This window comes from Miscanthus floridulus, chromosome 4 (genome assembly GCF_019320115.1).
Source record: "Miscanthus floridulus cultivar M001 chromosome 4, ASM1932011v1, whole genome shotgun sequence".
In the NCBI taxonomy this organism is placed as follows: Eukaryota; Viridiplantae; Streptophyta; class Magnoliopsida; order Poales; family Poaceae; genus Miscanthus; species Miscanthus floridulus.
The window spans coordinates 12,879,530-12,897,317 of record NC_089583.1 but is presented as its reverse complement, the minus strand read 5'-3'; the positions used below and the strand labels follow the sequence as shown (position 1 = coordinate 12,897,317).

The 17,788-nt window shown below is 46.3% G+C and overlaps 6 protein-coding genes across 6 annotated transcripts; 2 read left to right on the top strand and 4 right to left on the bottom strand.

The window, feature by feature from the left end:
* Window positions 1-234: 234 nt before the first annotated feature.
* On the bottom strand, window positions 235-1,199 carry LOC136550964 (non-specific lipid transfer protein GPI-anchored 5-like). The gene has a single exon (XM_066542546.1). The coding sequence runs from the start codon at window positions 1,075-1,077 to the stop codon at window positions 532-534; it is 546 nt and encodes a 181-aa protein (XP_066398643.1). The 5' UTR covers window positions 1,078-1,199; the 3' UTR covers window positions 235-531.
* A 3,958-nt stretch (window positions 1,200-5,157) lies between these two features.
* Window positions 5,158-6,286, bottom strand: LOC136550963 (non-specific lipid transfer protein GPI-anchored 20-like). Its single transcript, XM_066542545.1, has 2 exons — window positions 5,782-6,286; window positions 5,158-5,691 (listed from the first exon to the last, which is right to left on the bottom strand). Exons 1-2 carry the CDS (start codon window positions 6,134-6,136, stop codon window positions 5,453-5,455), a joined length of 594 nt encoding a protein of 197 aa, XP_066398642.1. The 5' UTR covers window positions 6,137-6,286; the 3' UTR covers window positions 5,158-5,452.
* A 1,551-nt stretch (window positions 6,287-7,837) lies between these two features.
* LOC136550965 (protein Brevis radix-like 2) lies at window positions 7,838-8,468 on the bottom strand. Its single transcript, XM_066542548.1, has 2 exons — window positions 8,038-8,468; window positions 7,838-7,916 (listed from the first exon to the last, which is right to left on the bottom strand). The coding sequence occupies exons 1-2, from the start codon at window positions 8,466-8,468 to the stop codon at window positions 7,838-7,840; spliced, it is 510 nt and encodes a 169-aa protein (XP_066398645.1).
* Window positions 8,467-9,070, top strand: LOC136548063 (protein Brevis radix-like 2). Its single transcript, XM_066539709.1, has 2 exons — window positions 8,467-8,831; window positions 8,914-9,070. The coding sequence occupies exons 1-2, from the start codon at window positions 8,467-8,469 to the stop codon at window positions 9,068-9,070; spliced, it is 522 nt and encodes a 173-aa protein (XP_066395806.1).
* Window positions 9,071-9,150: 80 nt separating this feature from the next.
* On the top strand, window positions 9,151-14,247 carry LOC136550962 (protein FATTY ACID EXPORT 1, chloroplastic-like). Its single transcript, XM_066542544.1, has 6 exons — window positions 9,151-9,494; window positions 12,760-12,982; window positions 13,299-13,466; window positions 13,690-13,736; window positions 13,814-13,854; window positions 13,980-14,247. Exons 1-6 carry the CDS (start codon window positions 9,300-9,302, stop codon window positions 14,059-14,061), a joined length of 756 nt encoding a protein of 251 aa, XP_066398641.1. The 5' UTR covers window positions 9,151-9,299; the 3' UTR covers window positions 14,062-14,247.
* A 1,826-nt stretch (window positions 14,248-16,073) lies between these two features.
* On the bottom strand, window positions 16,074-17,328 carry LOC136550960 (non-specific lipid transfer protein GPI-anchored 20-like). The gene is made up of 3 exons (XM_066542543.1): window positions 16,914-17,328; window positions 16,741-16,818; window positions 16,074-16,655 (listed from the first exon to the last, which is right to left on the bottom strand). Exons 1-3 carry the CDS (start codon window positions 17,266-17,268, stop codon window positions 16,450-16,452), a joined length of 639 nt encoding a protein of 212 aa, XP_066398640.1. The 5' UTR covers window positions 17,269-17,328; the 3' UTR covers window positions 16,074-16,449.
* Window positions 17,329-17,788: the final 460 nt, after the last annotated feature.

Sequence of the window (17,788 nt, the reverse complement as noted above, 5' to 3'; positions counted from 1 at the left end):
CTACAGGACCGGCAGGACCCGCGTAAAAGAGATGAAGGGCGCTACGACCCCGGAGGCCTTCTTCCTTCTCACTTTTCTCTCTTTCTCTCGTATAACCTACACCTTCCCTTCAACTATAAAAGGGAAAGCAGAACGCCCACAAAAAAAACGAAAAACGCTGAAAGGAACTATGTTCAATTAGACTCAACTCCATTCGATCCTTCCATTAAAGACTTTCTTTCTCTTTTATCTGTTTGTAACACATACTATAAACAAGTATCGATAACACAAGAAGCCTCAAACTGAATGTAGGGACATTCTGTCCAAACCTATATAAACCGCATCATACGCGTAAATACAAATTAGTAGTGGACGGTTCTCAAACACCGACAGCGAGGAATCAAGTCGATTGACGAATAAGCTCTCTCTCGGAACAAATCATAAATGGACAAAAGGCGGATCGATCGAGCCGCAAGCCACCAATGAAACAATACAAAATCCGCTGCAATTCCTACACACCAACAGTACCGAACCGAAGCTAACACCACCGGATCACACGGCGAAGCCGGCGACGACAACGGCCGCAACGACGAAGCCGGCGACCAGACCAGCCTTGCCCCGCGGCGACGCAGCGGCGGCTCCGGGCACGGACGACGTCGACGCCGTGGGCGTCGTCTTGGACCCCGTGGCGCCAGTGGCCGGCGTAGTAGTCGTCCCGGGCGAGGTGACCGGCGCTCCGGCGGCGGCGCCGCCCTTGCAGTTGCTGACGTCGGGCGTCTTGACCTTGCAGGCGTCGGGGAGGCCCAGCGCGCGGGTGCGGTTGACGGTGAGCCCCAGCGACGCCGGGTCCGCGCTCAGCGCCACGCACAGGCACTGCGGGTCCGACTGCACCACCTTCCCCAGCTGCGCGCAGCACGTGGCCGGCGCCGTCGACTCGTTCCCGGAGATGTAGTTCAGGCACGGCGACAGGCTCACCAGCACCGTCGTGCACTGGCTCGACGGCGACGGCGACGACTGCGCCGACGCACCGCCGGCCAGTAACAGGACCGCCAGCACCATCGCCGACGCCGCTAGGGTGGCCACCGCTCTCACCGCCATCGTCTCTTTTAGTTTCTTGGTCGCGTGGCCTCCTCCCTCTGGACTTGCTGCCTCTCGCTCTGTGGCTCCCGCTTGGTGGTGTGTGATCTGAGTCAGGGGATTGCGAGTGGTTTTATAGGTGGTTTTCTTGAGGGGTGTGTGGAATGGATTTGGAGAAAACAGAAAGAAGAGGACGGATATGTAGGGTGGTTAAGCAGGTGAGCTGAACTTTCCAACTCCTGCAAAGGAAAATGGTTTCCTTGCAGGAGTTGTTATGCTATGCAGCAGCCAGTACTTAAGAATTCCAGAATTCAGAATGGTATCCGCCGTGCAGGTTGTGCTGTCTGAAACTCTGAATTTTCATCACCAATTCAGACTTGAAATCAGACCAGGTGCCGTTGATCTCTGCACAGCCGTGTTGCAAGGCACAAGCAACGGCATAGTACACGATACGCGTGTCACTGCCAACGACCATCTTCCAACACTGACGGGAAGAATACAACTGGTTGGTGTGGCTGGCAAACAACACTGGATCTTCTCCTGGACTGAAATCGACGGAGTTGCTTCTAGACATCAGTTTCGTGAAGAGCAAGTGCTTTGAATTTTACCGTTCTTTTTCTTTTCCGGAACCATAATTGTGTCCTCATCAACCTTTTAAAGAACGAAAAAAGGGTGTGCTACTCACATGCATAACAGAGTACACTCTGCTTTAAGAGGCCAAAGTTGAAACGAACTTTCGTTTCAAAAAAAAAAAAGTTGAAACGAACTCGCATATCATTGGTGAGCTTTTGGTCGATACGAATACTACAGCAACATTTATTTTTAAGACGGATGGAATAGGTATTAAGGTGCTGGCATGGGTAACATGAACCCAAGGTGCACTATTTAACAAGTTTAGTGATCCTGATGTGTTTTCAAAGTTCATACGCCCAAGTGACACACCATGACAAGTTTATGGACCAATATTGTATTTAACTGATATACATAAATTCTATAAAGATATATTTTGTTTTGTACTTTTTTAGAAAACTCTTACATATGTACATAGTTTTCTTGAAGAAAAAGTTTATAGAGAGGTTTTGAAAAACTTTCCCAAAGTTTATCCAAAAAGGTAAAAAAAGAAAAAGAAAAGAAGGTGACCACGATGGCTAGTCGTTCGTCACTTGCTGTAGACTCTTCAGTCGTGACGCGGTGCGCTTCCCATGTCCTAGGCTCTTGGCTCAGGCCTCGTGGCGCGCCTCACGTTCTCAGTTCTCTCACTGTGACAGTACCCTTACTGCCTTCTATTTTTCTGCCCTTAGACTATCTACAGTGCTATCGATGTTGAAATAAAGAGCTTGTTTACCAGGGTTACTCCCCGACTTTAGCTCTGACTTATCAATCAAATATTTTGTAGAAAAAAACCGTTTTTCAAAAGAAAACAGAGACCTGGAGCCGTTTTGCTAAAATGGCTCCGAGTCCTCTTGAGCTGTGCCAAACACCCCAAAAATCTCCATGCACCACCTTATGCCGATGCCAGAAACTTATACTGTCACAGTGTCTGCGTTGATACTTCACTGTACATGCGTCCAGAAGCAGGTGCATGCACAGCCGCTCAGGCATAAGTTTACGGAGCCAGGGTGTTTTTTTTTTTGGGTGTTATGCCCAGACCAATGGCCGGCACAAAATATACTATTTTATTTGTCAGCACCGAGGAAGGAAGGTGATCTGGGTTGAACATTTTTTGTTTCAGCTCACCCGTGCTTGAGAAGGTGAGCGGCCGCCGGGCGGCACGATGGAGTCGACGTGGAGGTCAGATGGTGTGGTGGATAAGACCGCTACGGGAGCATCCTGGACGAGTGCACTGCTGTAGAATTGGACATCACTATCGGCCTCATCACTGTCGAATTTTAAAAAACCGACAGTAATAGAGCATCACTATCGGTTTTTTGTTAAAACCGACAATGATAGGACCAACCGACACTGATATTCGGGTATTCACTGTCGGTTCATATCACTATCGGTTTTAGCAAAGAACCAACAGTGATACCGGGTCATCACCGTTGGTTTTAGCCAAGAACCGACACTGATACTATCACTGTCGGTTCGTGGCTTGAACCGACAGTGATATGCTGCAAGAAAACTTTATAAGATTCTCATATGATGTCCGATGAAGACGAACTTTATATCAAAGTTGTAGTACACGACGAGATCTACAACTTTGTAGTTCAATTTTTTTTTTAAATTTTAGATCATTTGAATGTCCAAATATTTTCATTTGAAATAATCTATCTAACGAAAATTATGTTTGATTTCTAAAATTTAAAATTTGAATTTTTCAAATGGTCTCAGATGGAGAAACACCCAAAACAAAAGTCGTAGATCTCGAAAAGTTATGCAACTTTGTAGCTGAAAACTTTTTCATTTGAGATCATTTACTACTTGAAAATGCCATTTGAAATTAAAATTTGAAATTATTGAAAACTCTGATTTCTCATTTTAATCTCTGGCTAAAACTTGTAACTAGTCTTTCTCTCTGGTACTAACTTCAAATTTGATTATTTTTTTTCTAAAAAATTCTAAAATCATGCTCTATCAATTTATTGTGTTTTTACCGCTATTATTTTATCCATCTTTTCATGTGACTGTGTTTTATCTATTTGAATTTTGAATTTTAAAAAATAGCAACTTCAAACATTATTTTGGAACACTAAATGATTTTAGCTGAAAAAAACATGAACATAGAAGTTGTAGAACTTATCAAGATCTACAACTTTTATTTTAGTCATTTCTTCATCCGATAAAGTGGTAATAATATTGTTCACAAAATTTACATATTTCTCTTATAGTTTCATAAACAATAAGATGGATATGTAATATTTGTGAACAATGTTACTACCACTATGTTGGATGAATAAATGATCAAATGATCAAAATAGAAGTTATAGATCTCGGAAAGTTATGAAACTATGTAGTTGACAACTTTTTGATTTGAAATCATCTTGTCAAGAAAAATTATGTTTGAATTTCTAAAATTTGAAATTGAAATTTTGTAAACGACCTCGTATGGAGAAACTGCCAAAATAAAAGTTGTAGATCCCAAAAAGTAATGAAACTTTATAGTTGACAACTTTTTGATTTGAAACCATCTTCTCAAGGAAAACTATGTTTGAATTTCAAAAAAATTGAAATTTGAAAATTTTAAACGACCTCGGATGGAGAAACAACAAAAACAAAATTTGTAGATCTAAAAAAGTTATGAAACTTTGTAGTTAATAACTTTTTTATTTGAAATCATCTTGTCATGGAAAACTACGTTTAAATTTCTTAAATTTGAAATTTAAATTTTCTAAACGACCTCAGACGGAGAAACTACCAAAATGAAAGTTGTAGATCTCAAAAAGTTATAAAACCTTGTAGTTGACAACTTTTTTATTTAAATTCGTTTAGGGTTCCCAATACTTATTTCAAAATTAGATGAACATAAAATGACTAGGACGAAAATCTCATTTGGACACAAACAGCTTGCAGGTGGAGTGGTTAGGGGCCGAAGACGCGAAGCAGGACGACAGGGGTTTGAGCGCCGGTGGCCGCGAAGCATGCGTTTTCCGGACAAAAAATTGCTTGACTTGTGACTTGTGACGCGCGACCGTGTGGCTGTTCAGTGGGGCCTCTCCCGGTATTAAAAAAATTTCTCTATTTTTTCAATGGATTTTTTGGCTTTTCTAGAAACCACATCACTGTCGGTTCACGTCACTACCGGTATATCACTGTTGGTTCAAAATCTGACAGTGAAGAGATTTTTTGAACCGATAGAGATGTTAAAATCTGGCAAAGCGGCGGATAGAATCGTTCTGATCATTATCGTCTGTATAAAGCTACGATGAAACAGACTCCATGAGACTGCAACGTCAAAGTTAATTATTCAACCCATGGTCAGGAAGCCAGCTGAAAGAATGCAGTATATATAGTTTAGCCCGTGTTTAGTTCCCTCAAACTTCTAACTTTGGCACTATGTAAAAAGAAGATTCTCCGTCACATCAAACTTGCGGTACATATATGGAGTACTAAATGTAGATGAAATCAAAAACTAATTGTACAGTTTGGTTGAACTTTGCGAGACGAATCTTTTGAACATAATTAGTAATGTTTGGACAATAATTTACAAATACAAACGAAATTGCTACAGTATTTACCGTCACATCAAACACCGTGCAAATGCCGAATCCGACCGAAACTAAACGCGCCTTACACACATACTAGAGCCTTCAATCGCAAACAAATATATGTACTACAGTACTACAAATCTGTGAACCACACTCTCGGGCAAACAATCAAGCACCACTGCACCAAAACACTCCACCGGAACAAAGAAGATCTTTCAATGCGCAGCTAGTAGTCTCCCCGCCGCGCGCGGTCACACTAGCGCGGCCGCAACGGCGAGCAGCAGCGCCAGCGCCGGCGCCGCGGCGACGTGGGCGCTGGTTGTTCTCCGGGCGGAGCTGGGCAGCACCATCGGCCTCGTCTGCCCCTGGCTCACCGGTGCCGTCGCCGTGGGATCCACGGTAGGCGCCGCCGGAGCTTCTGGCGTCGACGCGGGCGTGGAGGGTGTGTCTGCGACGGGGCCTGGAGCCGGGCTCTGAGCCGACGACGTGTCTGCATGCAAAGCACAGCAACGGGTTAGCATCGTCCTGCATGCGTCTCGGTCCCGGATGTCGTGCGTGCACGCAGGACGACGGACGTTACCTCGGCACTGCAGCGGGACGGACATGGAGTCGCATGCCTTGGGCAGCGACACGGCGAGCGTGCGGTTGATGGGGACGCCCAGCGCCGGCAGCGGCACGGCGCCCGTGAGGACGAGGCACGCGCAGCCCGTGCTGGCGTTCACCAGCGCCGCCAGCGACCGGCAGCATTCCCGCGTCGGCGGAGACCCGTTGCTGCTGTTGCTGGTCAGGAAGCTGAAGCATGGGGTGAAGCTGGTGAGCAGCGACGCCGTGCACGACGCCGCCGCCGGCTGCCCCGACGCCATCGGTGGCCCCAGCAGCGCCGTCGTCACCAGCGCGGCTGCCGCCAGCAGCCTGATCGTCGTCATCAGTCCCATCGAGATCGATCTGCTGCTGCTGCTGCTTCTAGGGCTAGTAGGCTGGCTAGCTGCTTAAATTCTCACGCCCCTGACGAACGGCACAAGACAACACGAGTCGATCGATCGTGTTGCTGCTTGCAGAATGCAGACCTGCAGTTCGTCGCAGTGTCGCTCGCTAATTGTGATGCGCCGTTGTTGCAAAAGTGCTTTGCATTTAAAGTGATGCATGCTTGCATTGCATCGATCGGCGTCGTATGCTGGTAGTTAGGGAATCGGTTATGGTAGCATAACTACCTCAGCTAATCTCCACTATTCTCTGGCTGATTAACACGTGAGACGGACGGTCCGGGTAGGCAGGGTTCGTCACCGTCACATCCATCTGCCAGGGAAGACACGTGTGCCGATTGACGGGCACTGAATTTTGTGTGGCATGGGGCATGGGCTCCACTGCTAAAGGGGTGCTGTTTGCCTTTTCATATTTACACTAACTATTAATATAATTAAATGATACTTTTCATATACTCCTACCAATTTAAAAAATCAATACAAATTTATATTGGGGGCGGGGGTTTCAAAGTTCGAAATCTTGAATGTGTTAATTAACAACAAGCAACAAAAGGCCATTCTTTTGAGACCCCACTACAAACACAAATATATAATGGGTAGTTGTTAGCGGACATCTAAGGTGTAATATCACTACTGCACAAAACGTTTATAGAGGCGGTAAAAAAGTCCCTATAGTGGAAGTTACAAAAAAAAAGTCACTATAGAAGCTGTAGAGGTGGCTCCTGTTTATATTTATCTCTACAAATGGATTTACAGAGACGACTCTTATTTTTAGCCGCCTCTGTAAATTGAATTTATAGGAGCGACTGAATACAGGGTCATCTCTATAAATCCTTTTTAAGAAATTCCAAATCAGGTTAAAAAATAGTAGTAATTGTTTTAATCTAAAAAAAGTAGTAATAGTTTTTATCCAAGAAGGGCCCATAAGTCAGCCTTACAGTCACGTGATTTTTGAATTTCCCCTACGGGTGCCCTTTTGGGCCCGAGAATATAAGGCCCAGCATTAGTTTGAGCCCACAGTGGAAGTGCAGAGTCAACCGTGTACTCTTTCTCCCCAAGACAGACACCCGTCCCTTCTGACACTTTGGCATTTCACCCATCATCAGAAACGGGTTTTGCAGTTTTATCATCCCTCAAAGTAGTTTCGTAATTTTGTCATTATGAAACGGATGCAACCCGCTAGAATACACTCTGGGTTGTTTGAAGACGCCTTCTTCCATTTCTACCCCTGGCTGCTGTTAGTTTCACCTGAATAGATCAGATACTGATGCTTTCTTGGCTTGCGCGCGCAGGTGATGGACGAGCCGAGCTTCTTCCACCAGTGGCAGTCGGACGCGCTGCTGGAGCAGTACACGGAGCAGCAGATCGCGGTGGCGTTCGGGCAGGGGGAGGTGGACCACGCCGTGGCGGCGGCGCTGTCGACGATGCCGATGCTGCAGCAGCAGCAGCCCGCGGCGGCCGAGCACCCGCACCACCCGCGCAAGGCCGCCAAGGTCAACACCAGCTGGGACTCGTGCATCACGGAGCAGGGCTCCCCCGCGGACTCCTCCTCGCCGACCATCCTCTCCTTCGGCGGTCATGCCGCTGCCGCGGCTTCGTTCGCCAAGGCGGAGCCGATGCACCCTACATTACTCTAGCTAGCTTGCTCCGACGTCACAGGTACTGCGCGTGTATTCGGTCTCTGTTCTGCTCCCACCACACCTTGGCCCTATCCTCGCCGAACCTCTCCCGGCTGCAGCAACAAGAACACGAGATCACATCCCATTAGCATAACAAGATTTCCAGCATGATTAGATGTCCGACGATGAATCTTGCATCCGGAGAATGAATAGCTAGTGTGGCCATTGACTTGCCTGAAGCGGACGCGGTGGAGCTCGCGGGTGCCGTCGCCGAACTCGCGGATGGTGATCGACACGCCGGGCTCGTCCTGCTCCACCCACTCCGTGGCCTCCAGGTCGCTCGCGTTGCTCAAGGACACGGACGCCTCGTCCAGGGACGACGTGGTAGCGCGCGACGGGTCCAGGTGCGGAGCAGCCGGCGGCGCCGGCGCGGAGTTGAGCAGGTTGAAGTGGTGCGCCCACACGTGGTCCGACGGGTCCGGCACGGCACTAGACGACTGGTTGCACGCGGCTCGGGCCGTGGAAGCCGCCGCCGCCGCCATGGCCCTGCACGAAGTGGCGCGGACGATCGGCTGCTCCCTGCCCACCGCTGCCGTCGGCGGCAGGATCACCGGGCTCTCCCTCGTCGAGCCGGCGCGGGAGTAGAACGACGAGTCTCTCTGCATGCCAACAGTTCAGTTGGTGTGGCCTGATCCACGACGACAGCACAAAAACGTACGCTACAGTAGTTACATGAGGACGACGACGACGGGCGCGACAGCTGCGAGAACCATGCCGGCCCCTCCGCCGTGGGACGCGGCCACCAAGGTCGCTCGTGGTTTCCCGCAGCACGTCAGGAGCCCGAGCGCGAGCTGGATACCGAGCATCGGGGAGGCGGACGAGGAGGAGGATGATGATGACGGGGTTGTCGTCCTGGAGGAGGACCGCGTGCCGCGGGAGTGGACGGCCCAGGTGGAGCCCGGCGTGCAGATCACCTTCGTCTCCATCCCGGGCGGCGCCGGCAACGACCTAAAGCGAATTCGCTTCAGGTGCCTATCATGCACGAACAGTTTTGCGCGCAATTGCTTGATCAAATGCGTGATCAGCTAACGGAGCATCGAACGTGTGCAGCCGCGACATGTTCAACAAGTGGGAGGCGCAGCGGTGGTGGGGGGAGAACTACGACCGCGTGGTGGAGCTCTACAACGACGCAGCCAGGGGTAGAAATGGAAGAAGACGTCTTCAAACAACTCAAAGTGTATTCCAGTGGGTTACATCTGTTTTATAATGGTAAAATTACGAAACCACTTTGAGCGACAGTAAAAGTGTAAAACCCATTTCATTTCTGATGATGAGTGAAATGCCGAAGTCTCGTCCCTTCTCTTCTCTCCCAGTCGCCGCTCCTCAGTCTTCTCACACGCGACACGCCGCCCGCCCGCCAGCCCGCGAAAAAGTCTGCATAGCCGCCGCCGAGCGCCGGACTTGCCAGCTACTGCGCACCCACCCATCTGCCGCCGATGCTGCGCACCCATCTGCCACCTGAGGCTTGGCGGCGGCCACTGCCCCAGGAGGCAGGAGCCCAAGATCAAAGTCCGCGCATTTCCATCCACCGAGCCGCAACGAGATCCAGGATCCCAGGTGGGCAACTTCGATGCGGCGGCCCTGAACCGCGATGGCTGTCCTCGTCGTGGAGCTCATCCTCAGATTCACAGGTCAGTCCAGTCAACGAACCCAGCCCAGCTCGGGGTATCTGTATCTCCCAGCCATGGAAAGCTTGAATCTGGCGACGGCGACGGTGGGGCGCGGCTTGCAAGGTAGGTAGCTGTGGAGGAGGTGGAGGCGGACCCGCGGTAGATAGCAGTGGCAAGACGGGATCGGGGACCCCGCGCGGGGACGGGGACGGGGACGGGGGAATGTTCGCGGGGACGAGTACGGGTCCAGTCTTACCCCACGGGGACGGGGATGTGAAAGCGTTTCCCGACGGGAATTACCTTTTGGCATCTCTACTTCTAAAGCAGCCTTGGCATCAATGGGAGTGACAGTGCAGAGTTTTTGTAATGTTGAAACCCATCAAAAATAGCTGCACTTAACAAAAATTTATTTGTTTATTTGCTGGGGTTTGTTGAGTGAAGATATTGATAGAAAGTTCAATTTTTGAATTATGATTCTTTTCTGAAACTCATGTAACCTGTACTAGTGTTATTCCTGTCCCATTCTATGCCAATTTTCAACAAGTCATTCCCGTGTATTCACTGACACTAGATCTTCCTGCCCCCTTGATCATTCTAGAGACTAAGGTAGTAACAGAAAATTTTCCTAAAGCATTCTCCGATACTCCCTCAGTTGCAAAACCATTGTCTATTTAATTCACCCCTCCTGATACTAGCAACCAAGAACAATCAATGAATCATGAACATTTCTAAAATAGATCTGGTTGGGTAGTAGAGGTAGCTAAAAAATCCAAAGTAGGAAATTCACAAGATAAAAATTCGAACTTTCTATCAATATTTTCACTTAACAAACCCTGGCAAAATAAAAGCATAAAAAATTGAAATTATTACCCCAGTTTCTTTATAAGTGCAGCTATTTTTTATGGCTTCAATATTTCCACAGTTCTGCACTGTCACTCCCATTGTTGCCATGGCTGCTTTGGAAGCTATGAAGCCAATGCCGTGGAGCATGGTGAATCCATCTTTGTTGCTGTGAAAGTTCCCAGGGGACACATTCCTTGTCTTTTGCAGGAGGGGTCGCCCAGCCTTGATTTATCCTGATTTACCATGTCAACTTGTAAAGTGGTTCAGTTTTATCTCCAATTTTTTTTCTGTGGATCCACTCACAAGAAAGAGAAACCTTTCAACTTGCTGTAGATATTAATAAAGGACAAACTTTCAACTCAAAATGAGTCTGTAGGTTCAACTTGTCGACTTGTCAGAACTCAGAACTTCTGTTCCCTGTGCCAATACAATTAACTGGACTGCTATAAGAGCTGTTCCTGTATGCAGTAGTGTCCTTGTCTCATGTTTTCAATGATCTCACTAGAATTACTCAGATATAATTGTGGGTTTAGTTACTGAATCTTTTCTGCGTTGTTTGTTCAGAATGCTGTATTCATGTGCAGTTTTTGTGGTCTTTGTTCTTTAAAGCTGAATTTTGTAATGATCTATCCCCATCACGATGAAATTTCCCAAGTGCATGTGTTTTTGAGGGGGCTTCTCCTTCGATTATCATGATTTGGACTGAGCTGAAGAATGAGCACGGCCTCTGGTGCATGGCTGGGGCGAAGAAACTACAAGGGCTAGGACTGGCGCTTGCAGACCTAGGTCTTTTTAGCTAAGGTCGGGTCGTGTTTGTTCACTGTGTTTGAACCATGAGGCTGTGTAATTGCCTCACTCATATTTTTCATCTCTATAATACAATGAAACACAGCTCTCCTGTGTTTTCCAAAAAAAAAGAATTTTGTAAAGTATTGTTTCCACTATACTGTGTTATCTAAACATCAACTATACATGATTGCTTGTGATTCAAGTTACTTTAATACTTTAGTAGCGTGTGTTTTGTCTGAATCCTATAGAGTCCAATCAATTTTTTTTACAAGTGTGCTCTTTATTTTATTCAGCTTATATGTGCTGCAGTAAGAGTATTACCGCCTGTGACCGGAAGCGGAAGGTCCCGGGTTCGAGTCGCGGTCTTCTCGCATTGCACAGGCGAGGGTAAGGCTTGCCACTGATATCCTTCCCTAGACCCCGCACAGAGCAGCAGCTCTCTGCACTGGGTACGACATTTTATTTGTGCTGCAGTAAGGGTCCGTTTGGTTGGGCTTTTGGCTTGGGGCTGCTTTTGGAGGCTGCTTTTTCAGAAGCAGTTGCTTTTCTGTAGTACATTTTTGAAAGCTGGTTTGACCCTGTTTTTGGCTTTTGGCTTTCTGCTTTTCGAAATTGGTGGAATAAAAAGCTCTTCTATAGTTGTTTCAAGAGAGATAAAGATAGAAGGCATATTTTATACTTGTTTAACCAAACAGCTTTCAGCTTTTCTACAGCTCACAGCCCACAGTAGCTTTCCCACAGCTCACAGCCCACAGTGGCTTTTTCCCACAGCCACAGCTCAACCAAACACACCCTAAGAGTATCCAGAACTGTCATGTGTCACTGTCATTTGTTTGCTCTGTTTATCTGTGTTATATTTATATATATATGATATTATTCAACTAGGTTCCAAAGTCTAAAAGAACAACAGTGCTTATTTGGTGGTCTGAGTTCAGGGAACTACAGTTTATTCTATCATTATGGCCTTACCATTTGTTTGCTCTGTTTCTTAAATGAACATGTGCCTATGGTGCTGAATAACTTTGATTAATACCTAAGAGTGTATTTCTGGTGTGTATTACATTACTGAAGTTAAGTTTCAGAATCTGAGCTTTTCTACTGTTGTTGTCATGAGTGGCCTTAATACCTATTAAAGCTTCCCTGCTTTTGCTATAAACAGATGTTGCAAATATGTTGTTTGATCATGCTATTGGATGCTGCTTCAACCCAAATAATCTCTTTGCAAAGCACTGCTTTAGCCTAATTACCAGAAGGGCTTTGAATATTGGATCTTTTGGGTTCAAGCTAGGCGCTTAGTGAAGCTAACATTGATTATATGAGTTCGAAGCTAAGCCAAATGTTAGATCTCATGCACTCCATGCTTGGAATTTTATCAAATTGTTTAGGTGCCAGTGTCTTTCATCATGTAATAAAAGCGAAAAGGTATTTGTCATGAAAACAGGCTTTGTTGAACTCCATGAATATATGTTTGTGATCGTGAATATGTGCTTTAGCTTCCATTCAAATAGCTTAGTTCTCTTCCTTTTTGTAGAAGCATATTTTTCCTAGTAAAAAGATCCGGCATGTTTACGTGCTCTTCTTATGTTCCTCCTCTTGTACTCCTAATCTCTGTGGTTAATATTTCCTCTCATGTCATTGCTGTATTGCTCTGCAGCTGTGGACTACAATGTGCATGAAGGCAGACTATACCACTCCTGTTGATTCTGTCGCCACCTCAGAGCAAACAAGTGGCGAAACTGAAGCCACCTCGGAGCAAACAGGTGGCGAAACTGAAGAGCCAGCCATTGTAGCACCTGCTAATGAATATACAGTGCAGGAGGCTGCTCCTCAACAGAAGTGTGCAAAGATACACGACTTTTGCCTAGGGATACCTTTTGGTATGATTTCAGCTTTGTAGCTAGCAATTTTTTGGGTGAATACCTTTAAGTAGAAGTTGCTTATTGCTTCAGTATTACTGATATAGCAGCATGGTTTGTTTCTATTTCTTCTCTCTTTCCATGCCCCTGAATAAATCTTTAAATAAATAGGGGTTTAGGGAGTTTCTGAACATTTTATCATTACATCTAATTGGGAAATATTTATATATCTCAACCTTTTTGAGAGCTTCTTAATTTCTCCAATACTATGCTACCCATTCAATATTGTCTCTAAAATATTAGGAAAATTTCTAAAAATACAAATTTTCTTGTTCAGGTGTATTTTTATTCTCCATGGGCCTTATTGGATTTCTATTTTGGAGGAGCCCTGCGAGTCTCACTTTCGGTGTTGCACCTGGCCTTGCTATCTTGGCCCTTGCTGTACTTAGCCTTAAGGTTTGGAGGAGTGGAAAGTCCAGTTTACCGTTCATATTGGCGCAAGCAGGTAGTTTATTTTCTGCAACATATCATCTTAGCAGATTTTGTTGAATCAGGGCTAAGAGTTTCGATGCAAGTTGACATTCTCTAGATCTCCTTAAATGCATTCTGAGCAGGCAATATTATAGTGTCTGTAAATATTTGGTCCTGCTAACCAGCTGTCGTAAGCTGAATTGAGGTTCTGCATGTGTAAACCTATGATAATTAATATACTGCACAATTATTTGCAGGCATTGCCGCTGCGGTAGCATGGAAGCACTGCCAGGCGTACACCACTGTAAGTCAGACTGTAATTTGTTTATCAAGGACCCCACTTGGACTAGCTTTCTGATCAATCTTACTCTTCCATTACAGACGAGGAATCTGCTTCCGTGGGGCTTCTATGTCGCACTGAGGTACTCCTTTATTTTTTCCTTTTTTGGAAATCCACTACTCTCATCTTTGTCTAAATTATGTTTTGTTAATATGCCATTTCTCTATCATCCTGCACTGCCCTTCTGATAATCTTTTGTTTTACCAGTGCTGCTATGATCTGCTTCTACTCCTATGTTGTTCTTTCTGGAGGGAATCCACCTCCTAAGAAGGCAAAGGCTGCTGCTTGATCTGATCTTGATGACATTCATCGAAGCTTCTCATAATTGTACTATATCTTTCTCTGCTGGTGAATACTGAACACAAAAGTTGTGTTATGGGCTCTGTTACTTAGTAAAAGACTGAGGAGATATTGTTGTTTCCTACATCAATAAAGGATGGTTTGGTTCCATCCCATTTTTTGGGGCTGGATTGAACCATGGTGGTAAAATAGGGTTGTCCCAGGTTATTCCTTCTTGGCATAGGACTTTGGGCAAAAGCCTTGCCTGGTTTACACCAAGGCCGGCGGTGGTGACATCCCTGACGTCATATCCCTCTTTGAAGGCGTGGTCAAAGAAGCTGTTGTGGCTAGTGAATTGCAAGGCGATACCATAATGGTATTAGAATCGTCTAGTGTTGTGTCTTTGTCTTCTGTTGCTATAAGTGGTTATGCCTCATTTCACCTTTGTGTCGGGGTTTGTTATTTGTTGGTTGTGAGTCCTAGTTTAGCTAGGTAGATTGTTGCTGTTTTAACCCGGTTTTCTTAAATTAACCGATCGATGTAGGGTTTTGCCTTGTTTTTCAAGCATTTTAACGTTTTCTTTTGCAACCTATCAACAACAATAATCTTTCAACAATTTTAGTGAGTGTTTTACTTTTTTTTTAGATAATGTAGTGAGTGTTTTACAGGATAATAATTTGATAAACATTCATTAGTGTTAGTATTTTTAGCCTCCGACTAGTGATCGATTATCACATGAAGTAGATTAGCACATGAGACACAGATATATTTTGGTTTATATATTAGTGTCAGATGCGAGTAGGCGATCCCAACTATGCTCTATCGGATGTGATCTAAGGTGGATGTCAATTGGGAGCTCTCTATTTCTCCTTATATATTCTGGGGACAGGGCACTTTATATATTTCGGGGACAGAGTTGTATATGGTCATGATTAGGTTACAGATTGGTTTACTAGTCGGTTTATTGATAAATTCTAGTCGGTTACAACAAATTGGATTTGTTTCTTGTATATATTGCCTTGCCTTGTCCACCACCTAGTCGGCCCGACCAACCCTTGGTAGGGAGTGCATGTAGTAGAGAACTAAGTAGCTGTCTTTTTTTTGTTTTTTCTAAAATTATTTGTTGATGAAGGCAATACAATATATATATATATATATATATATATATATATATATATATATATATATATATATATATATATATATATATATTTCGGGATTGTGTGCACCGTGTTTCTCGCGCCCACGCGGGCCGTGCCGCCCGGACGTCGCCCGCGCCGTCCAACCGCATGCTGGGACCATCTACGCCCCCACTTGGCGGCTGCGACAGGTGGGTTTCATTGTAACATGTGCAACACCCTATCTACTTTTGCAACATCTAGATGAAACACTTACAACATAGTCTGAAACACTTGTAAAACATATGTGTGGCCATTATATTGCAAATATATGTAAATATCCAGATAAAACATTTGTAGCATACGTACGAAAACACCTAAAACACTTGTTTATATATATGTAACATCCAGATCTACTTTTACACCATCCAAATACAACACTTACAACATATGTTTGAAATAGATGAAACATTTAAAACATACGTGTATAACCATTGCAACATATGCAATATCCCAATCTACTTTTGTAACAAACACTTGAAACATATACTTGCAATAAGCGCTTTCAGCGCACTGCCACCTTACTGCTTGGAAGAATGTAGACTAGTCGTTGCGGAGCTCGACATCGGCGTAGAGGTCGGCGGCAGCGCGGAGCCCGCCGGTGCGGCAGCGGCACGGGCAAATCACGGGCGGGGTGGCATCACACGAAGGTCCTCCCCTCCTCCCCTCGTCTGCTTGCTGCTTGCTGTTGCTGGAGCATCCATCATGAAGGCTCGCTGGCTCGGTGGAGGCGGAGTATGGAAGGCAAGCGGGCGGTGGAGGCGGAGCGTGGTAGAGAGTTTTTTTTAGGGTTTATGGCCCCAGCATTACCGTATGTTTTTTCCAAAAATATTTGTTGGTGAAGGCAATACAAAATATATATGTTCCACCATAACAGTACATTATTCTCCTCAAGAGCTGATGATCAAAGGCTCAAACAACGTGAAAAAAATGTGGTAAAATACATATACAGGTACTGCCAATTCAGAACACCATCCATTTACTAACAAATAAATAATCAGCCTATTCGCTTATTGGTTTCAGCCAGCCCAAACCAGCCAGCCAATAATATTTTCCTCTTACAATAAACCAGCACCAGCCAGCCCAAATCAGCCCAGAAACCAACCAGCGAACCGGCCGAATAAATACTCAGCTAATAAAATTCACCAAGACACTCCAGTGCTCCGTTATTTAGCTAACCACTGCTAAGGACGGATATATTACATAAATATTCGTTCACATCAGGCCATCAGCGCAGCTCCAACTGCAAACAGCAGTACAAACCCAGCCGTCGCTGGCACGTCCGAGCTTGCTCTCCCGGCGGCGCTGGGCACAACCGTCGGCTTCGTCTGTACCTGGCTGATCGGTGGCGTCGCCGTGGCCGTGGGTTCCACAGGTGGAGCTGTCGCCGGCGCTTCAGGCTCCGGTGCTGCCGCCGTCACTGGTGCTGCCAGTTTGAAGGAAACCATGCATGGCGTTCATCAGTAACATTTCTACACAAACCGTAACTGAAAGAAAAACTAGGTTCTTACGCAACGGGGCCATGAACGTGGACGGCGCAGGCGCATCTGCGACGGGGCCTGGAGCTGGGCTCTGAGCTGACGACGCGTCTGCAAGCAAGATCATCACAGGATTGATACTTTAGCAATGCTGCAATGGACGCTAGCTAGCTAGTCGTGCATGCTCAGCTCGATCGATCGATCACCTCGGCATTGCAGCTGGAGAGAGGTGGAGTTGCACGCCCTGGGCAGCGTGACAGCGAGCGTCCGGTTGACGGGCACGCCGAGGGGCACGCTGCCGGTGAGGATGAGGCAGGCGCAGCCGGCGCTCGCCTTCGTCAGCGCGCCCAGGGACCGGCAGCAGTCGTCGGTCGGGGAGGCGCTGCCGTTGGTGATGAAGTTGAGGCACGGCGTGAAGCTGGTGACCAGCGACGCCGTGCACGACACCGCGCCCGCGACGCCGATGCCGGGCTGCCCGGACACCGGCGCCGGCGAGGCCAGCAGCAGCATCGCCACCGCGGCGGCCAAGGTGAGCATCAGCCTCGTCGTCGTCATGCCCATCGACCGTATCTCTCTCTTTCTGTGCTTCCGTGCACGATAGAGAGCTCTACTTTGCTGGCTGATGCGATGCGTCGTCGTTGCAGATGTGCTCGTTCGTGTGTTTATATATACACATAGTGATAAAAAGTGGATTGGGTGCATGACGCATGAGTGGAATGTGGTTGTGACTTGTGAGGTGTTGCGTTGGTTCGTCAAGAAGTTGGTCATGGTAGCATAACTACCGTAACTAATCTTTATATTCGCTTGCATCTGTCAAAAGTGAGCTTATCAGGTAGGAAGGGTTCGTCACAAAATCATTTCTTAAATTGGTTTCCCCACGCAAAAACTAGCTAGCTAAGGGATGAAGTACGTGTCGCCATTTTCATCTTCTTAGGAAGACACCTGTTACGAACATATATTGACTTATTTCTTTAAGTGTCAACATCCATGCATGGACTAATTAATAAGTTAATTCTGCACCTACCTCTAGTCATCTTCATCTACCATTTGATGGGCAACAACATTATTATGTACAATATTC

Coding starts and splice junctions, on each gene's coding strand:
- LOC136550964 (XM_066542546.1), bottom strand. CDS start 1,077: ATGGCGGTGAGAGCGGTGGCCACCCTAGCGGCGTCGGCGATGGTGCTG.
- LOC136550963 (XM_066542545.1), bottom strand. CDS start 6,136: ATGGGACTGATGACGACGATCAGGCTGCTGGCGGCAGCCGCGCTGGTG. Junction 5,692..5,781: donor CGTCCCGCTGCAGTGCCGAG/GTAACGTCCGTC, acceptor CTTTGCATGCAG/ACACGTCGTCGGCTCAGAGC.
- LOC136548063 (XM_066539709.1), top strand. CDS start 8,467: ATGCCAACAGTTCAGTTGGTGTGGCCTGATCCACGACGACAGCACAAA. Junction 8,832..8,913: donor CTAAAGCGAATTCGCTTCAG/GTGCCTATCATG, acceptor GAACGTGTGCAG/CCGCGACATGTTCAACAAGT.
- LOC136550965 (XM_066542548.1), bottom strand. CDS start 8,468: ATGCAGAGAGACTCGTCGTTCTACTCCCGCGCCGGCTCGACGAGGGAG. Junction 7,917..8,037: donor CTCCACCGCGTCCGCTTCAG/GCAAGTCAATGG, acceptor TTGTTGCTGCAG/CCGGGAGAGGTTCGGCGAGG.
- LOC136550962 (XM_066542544.1), top strand. CDS start 9,300: ATGCTGCGCACCCATCTGCCACCTGAGGCTTGGCGGCGGCCACTGCCC. Junction 9,495..12,759: donor GCTCATCCTCAGATTCACAG/GTCAGTCCAGTC, acceptor ATTGCTCTGCAG/CTGTGGACTACAATGTGCAT. Junction 13,467..13,689: donor GTTCATATTGGCGCAAGCAG/GTAGTTTATTTT, acceptor AATTATTTGCAG/GCATTGCCGCTGCGGTAGCA.
- LOC136550960 (XM_066542543.1), bottom strand. CDS start 17,268: ATGGGCATGACGACGACGAGGCTGATGCTCACCTTGGCCGCCGCGGTG. Junction 16,819..16,913: donor TCTCCAGCTGCAATGCCGAG/GTGATCGATCGA, acceptor TCTTGCTTGCAG/ACGCGTCGTCAGCTCAGAGC. Junction 16,656..16,740: donor CACGTTCATGGCCCCGTTGC/GTAAGAACCTAG, acceptor TCAAACTGGCAG/CACCAGTGACGGCGGCAGCA.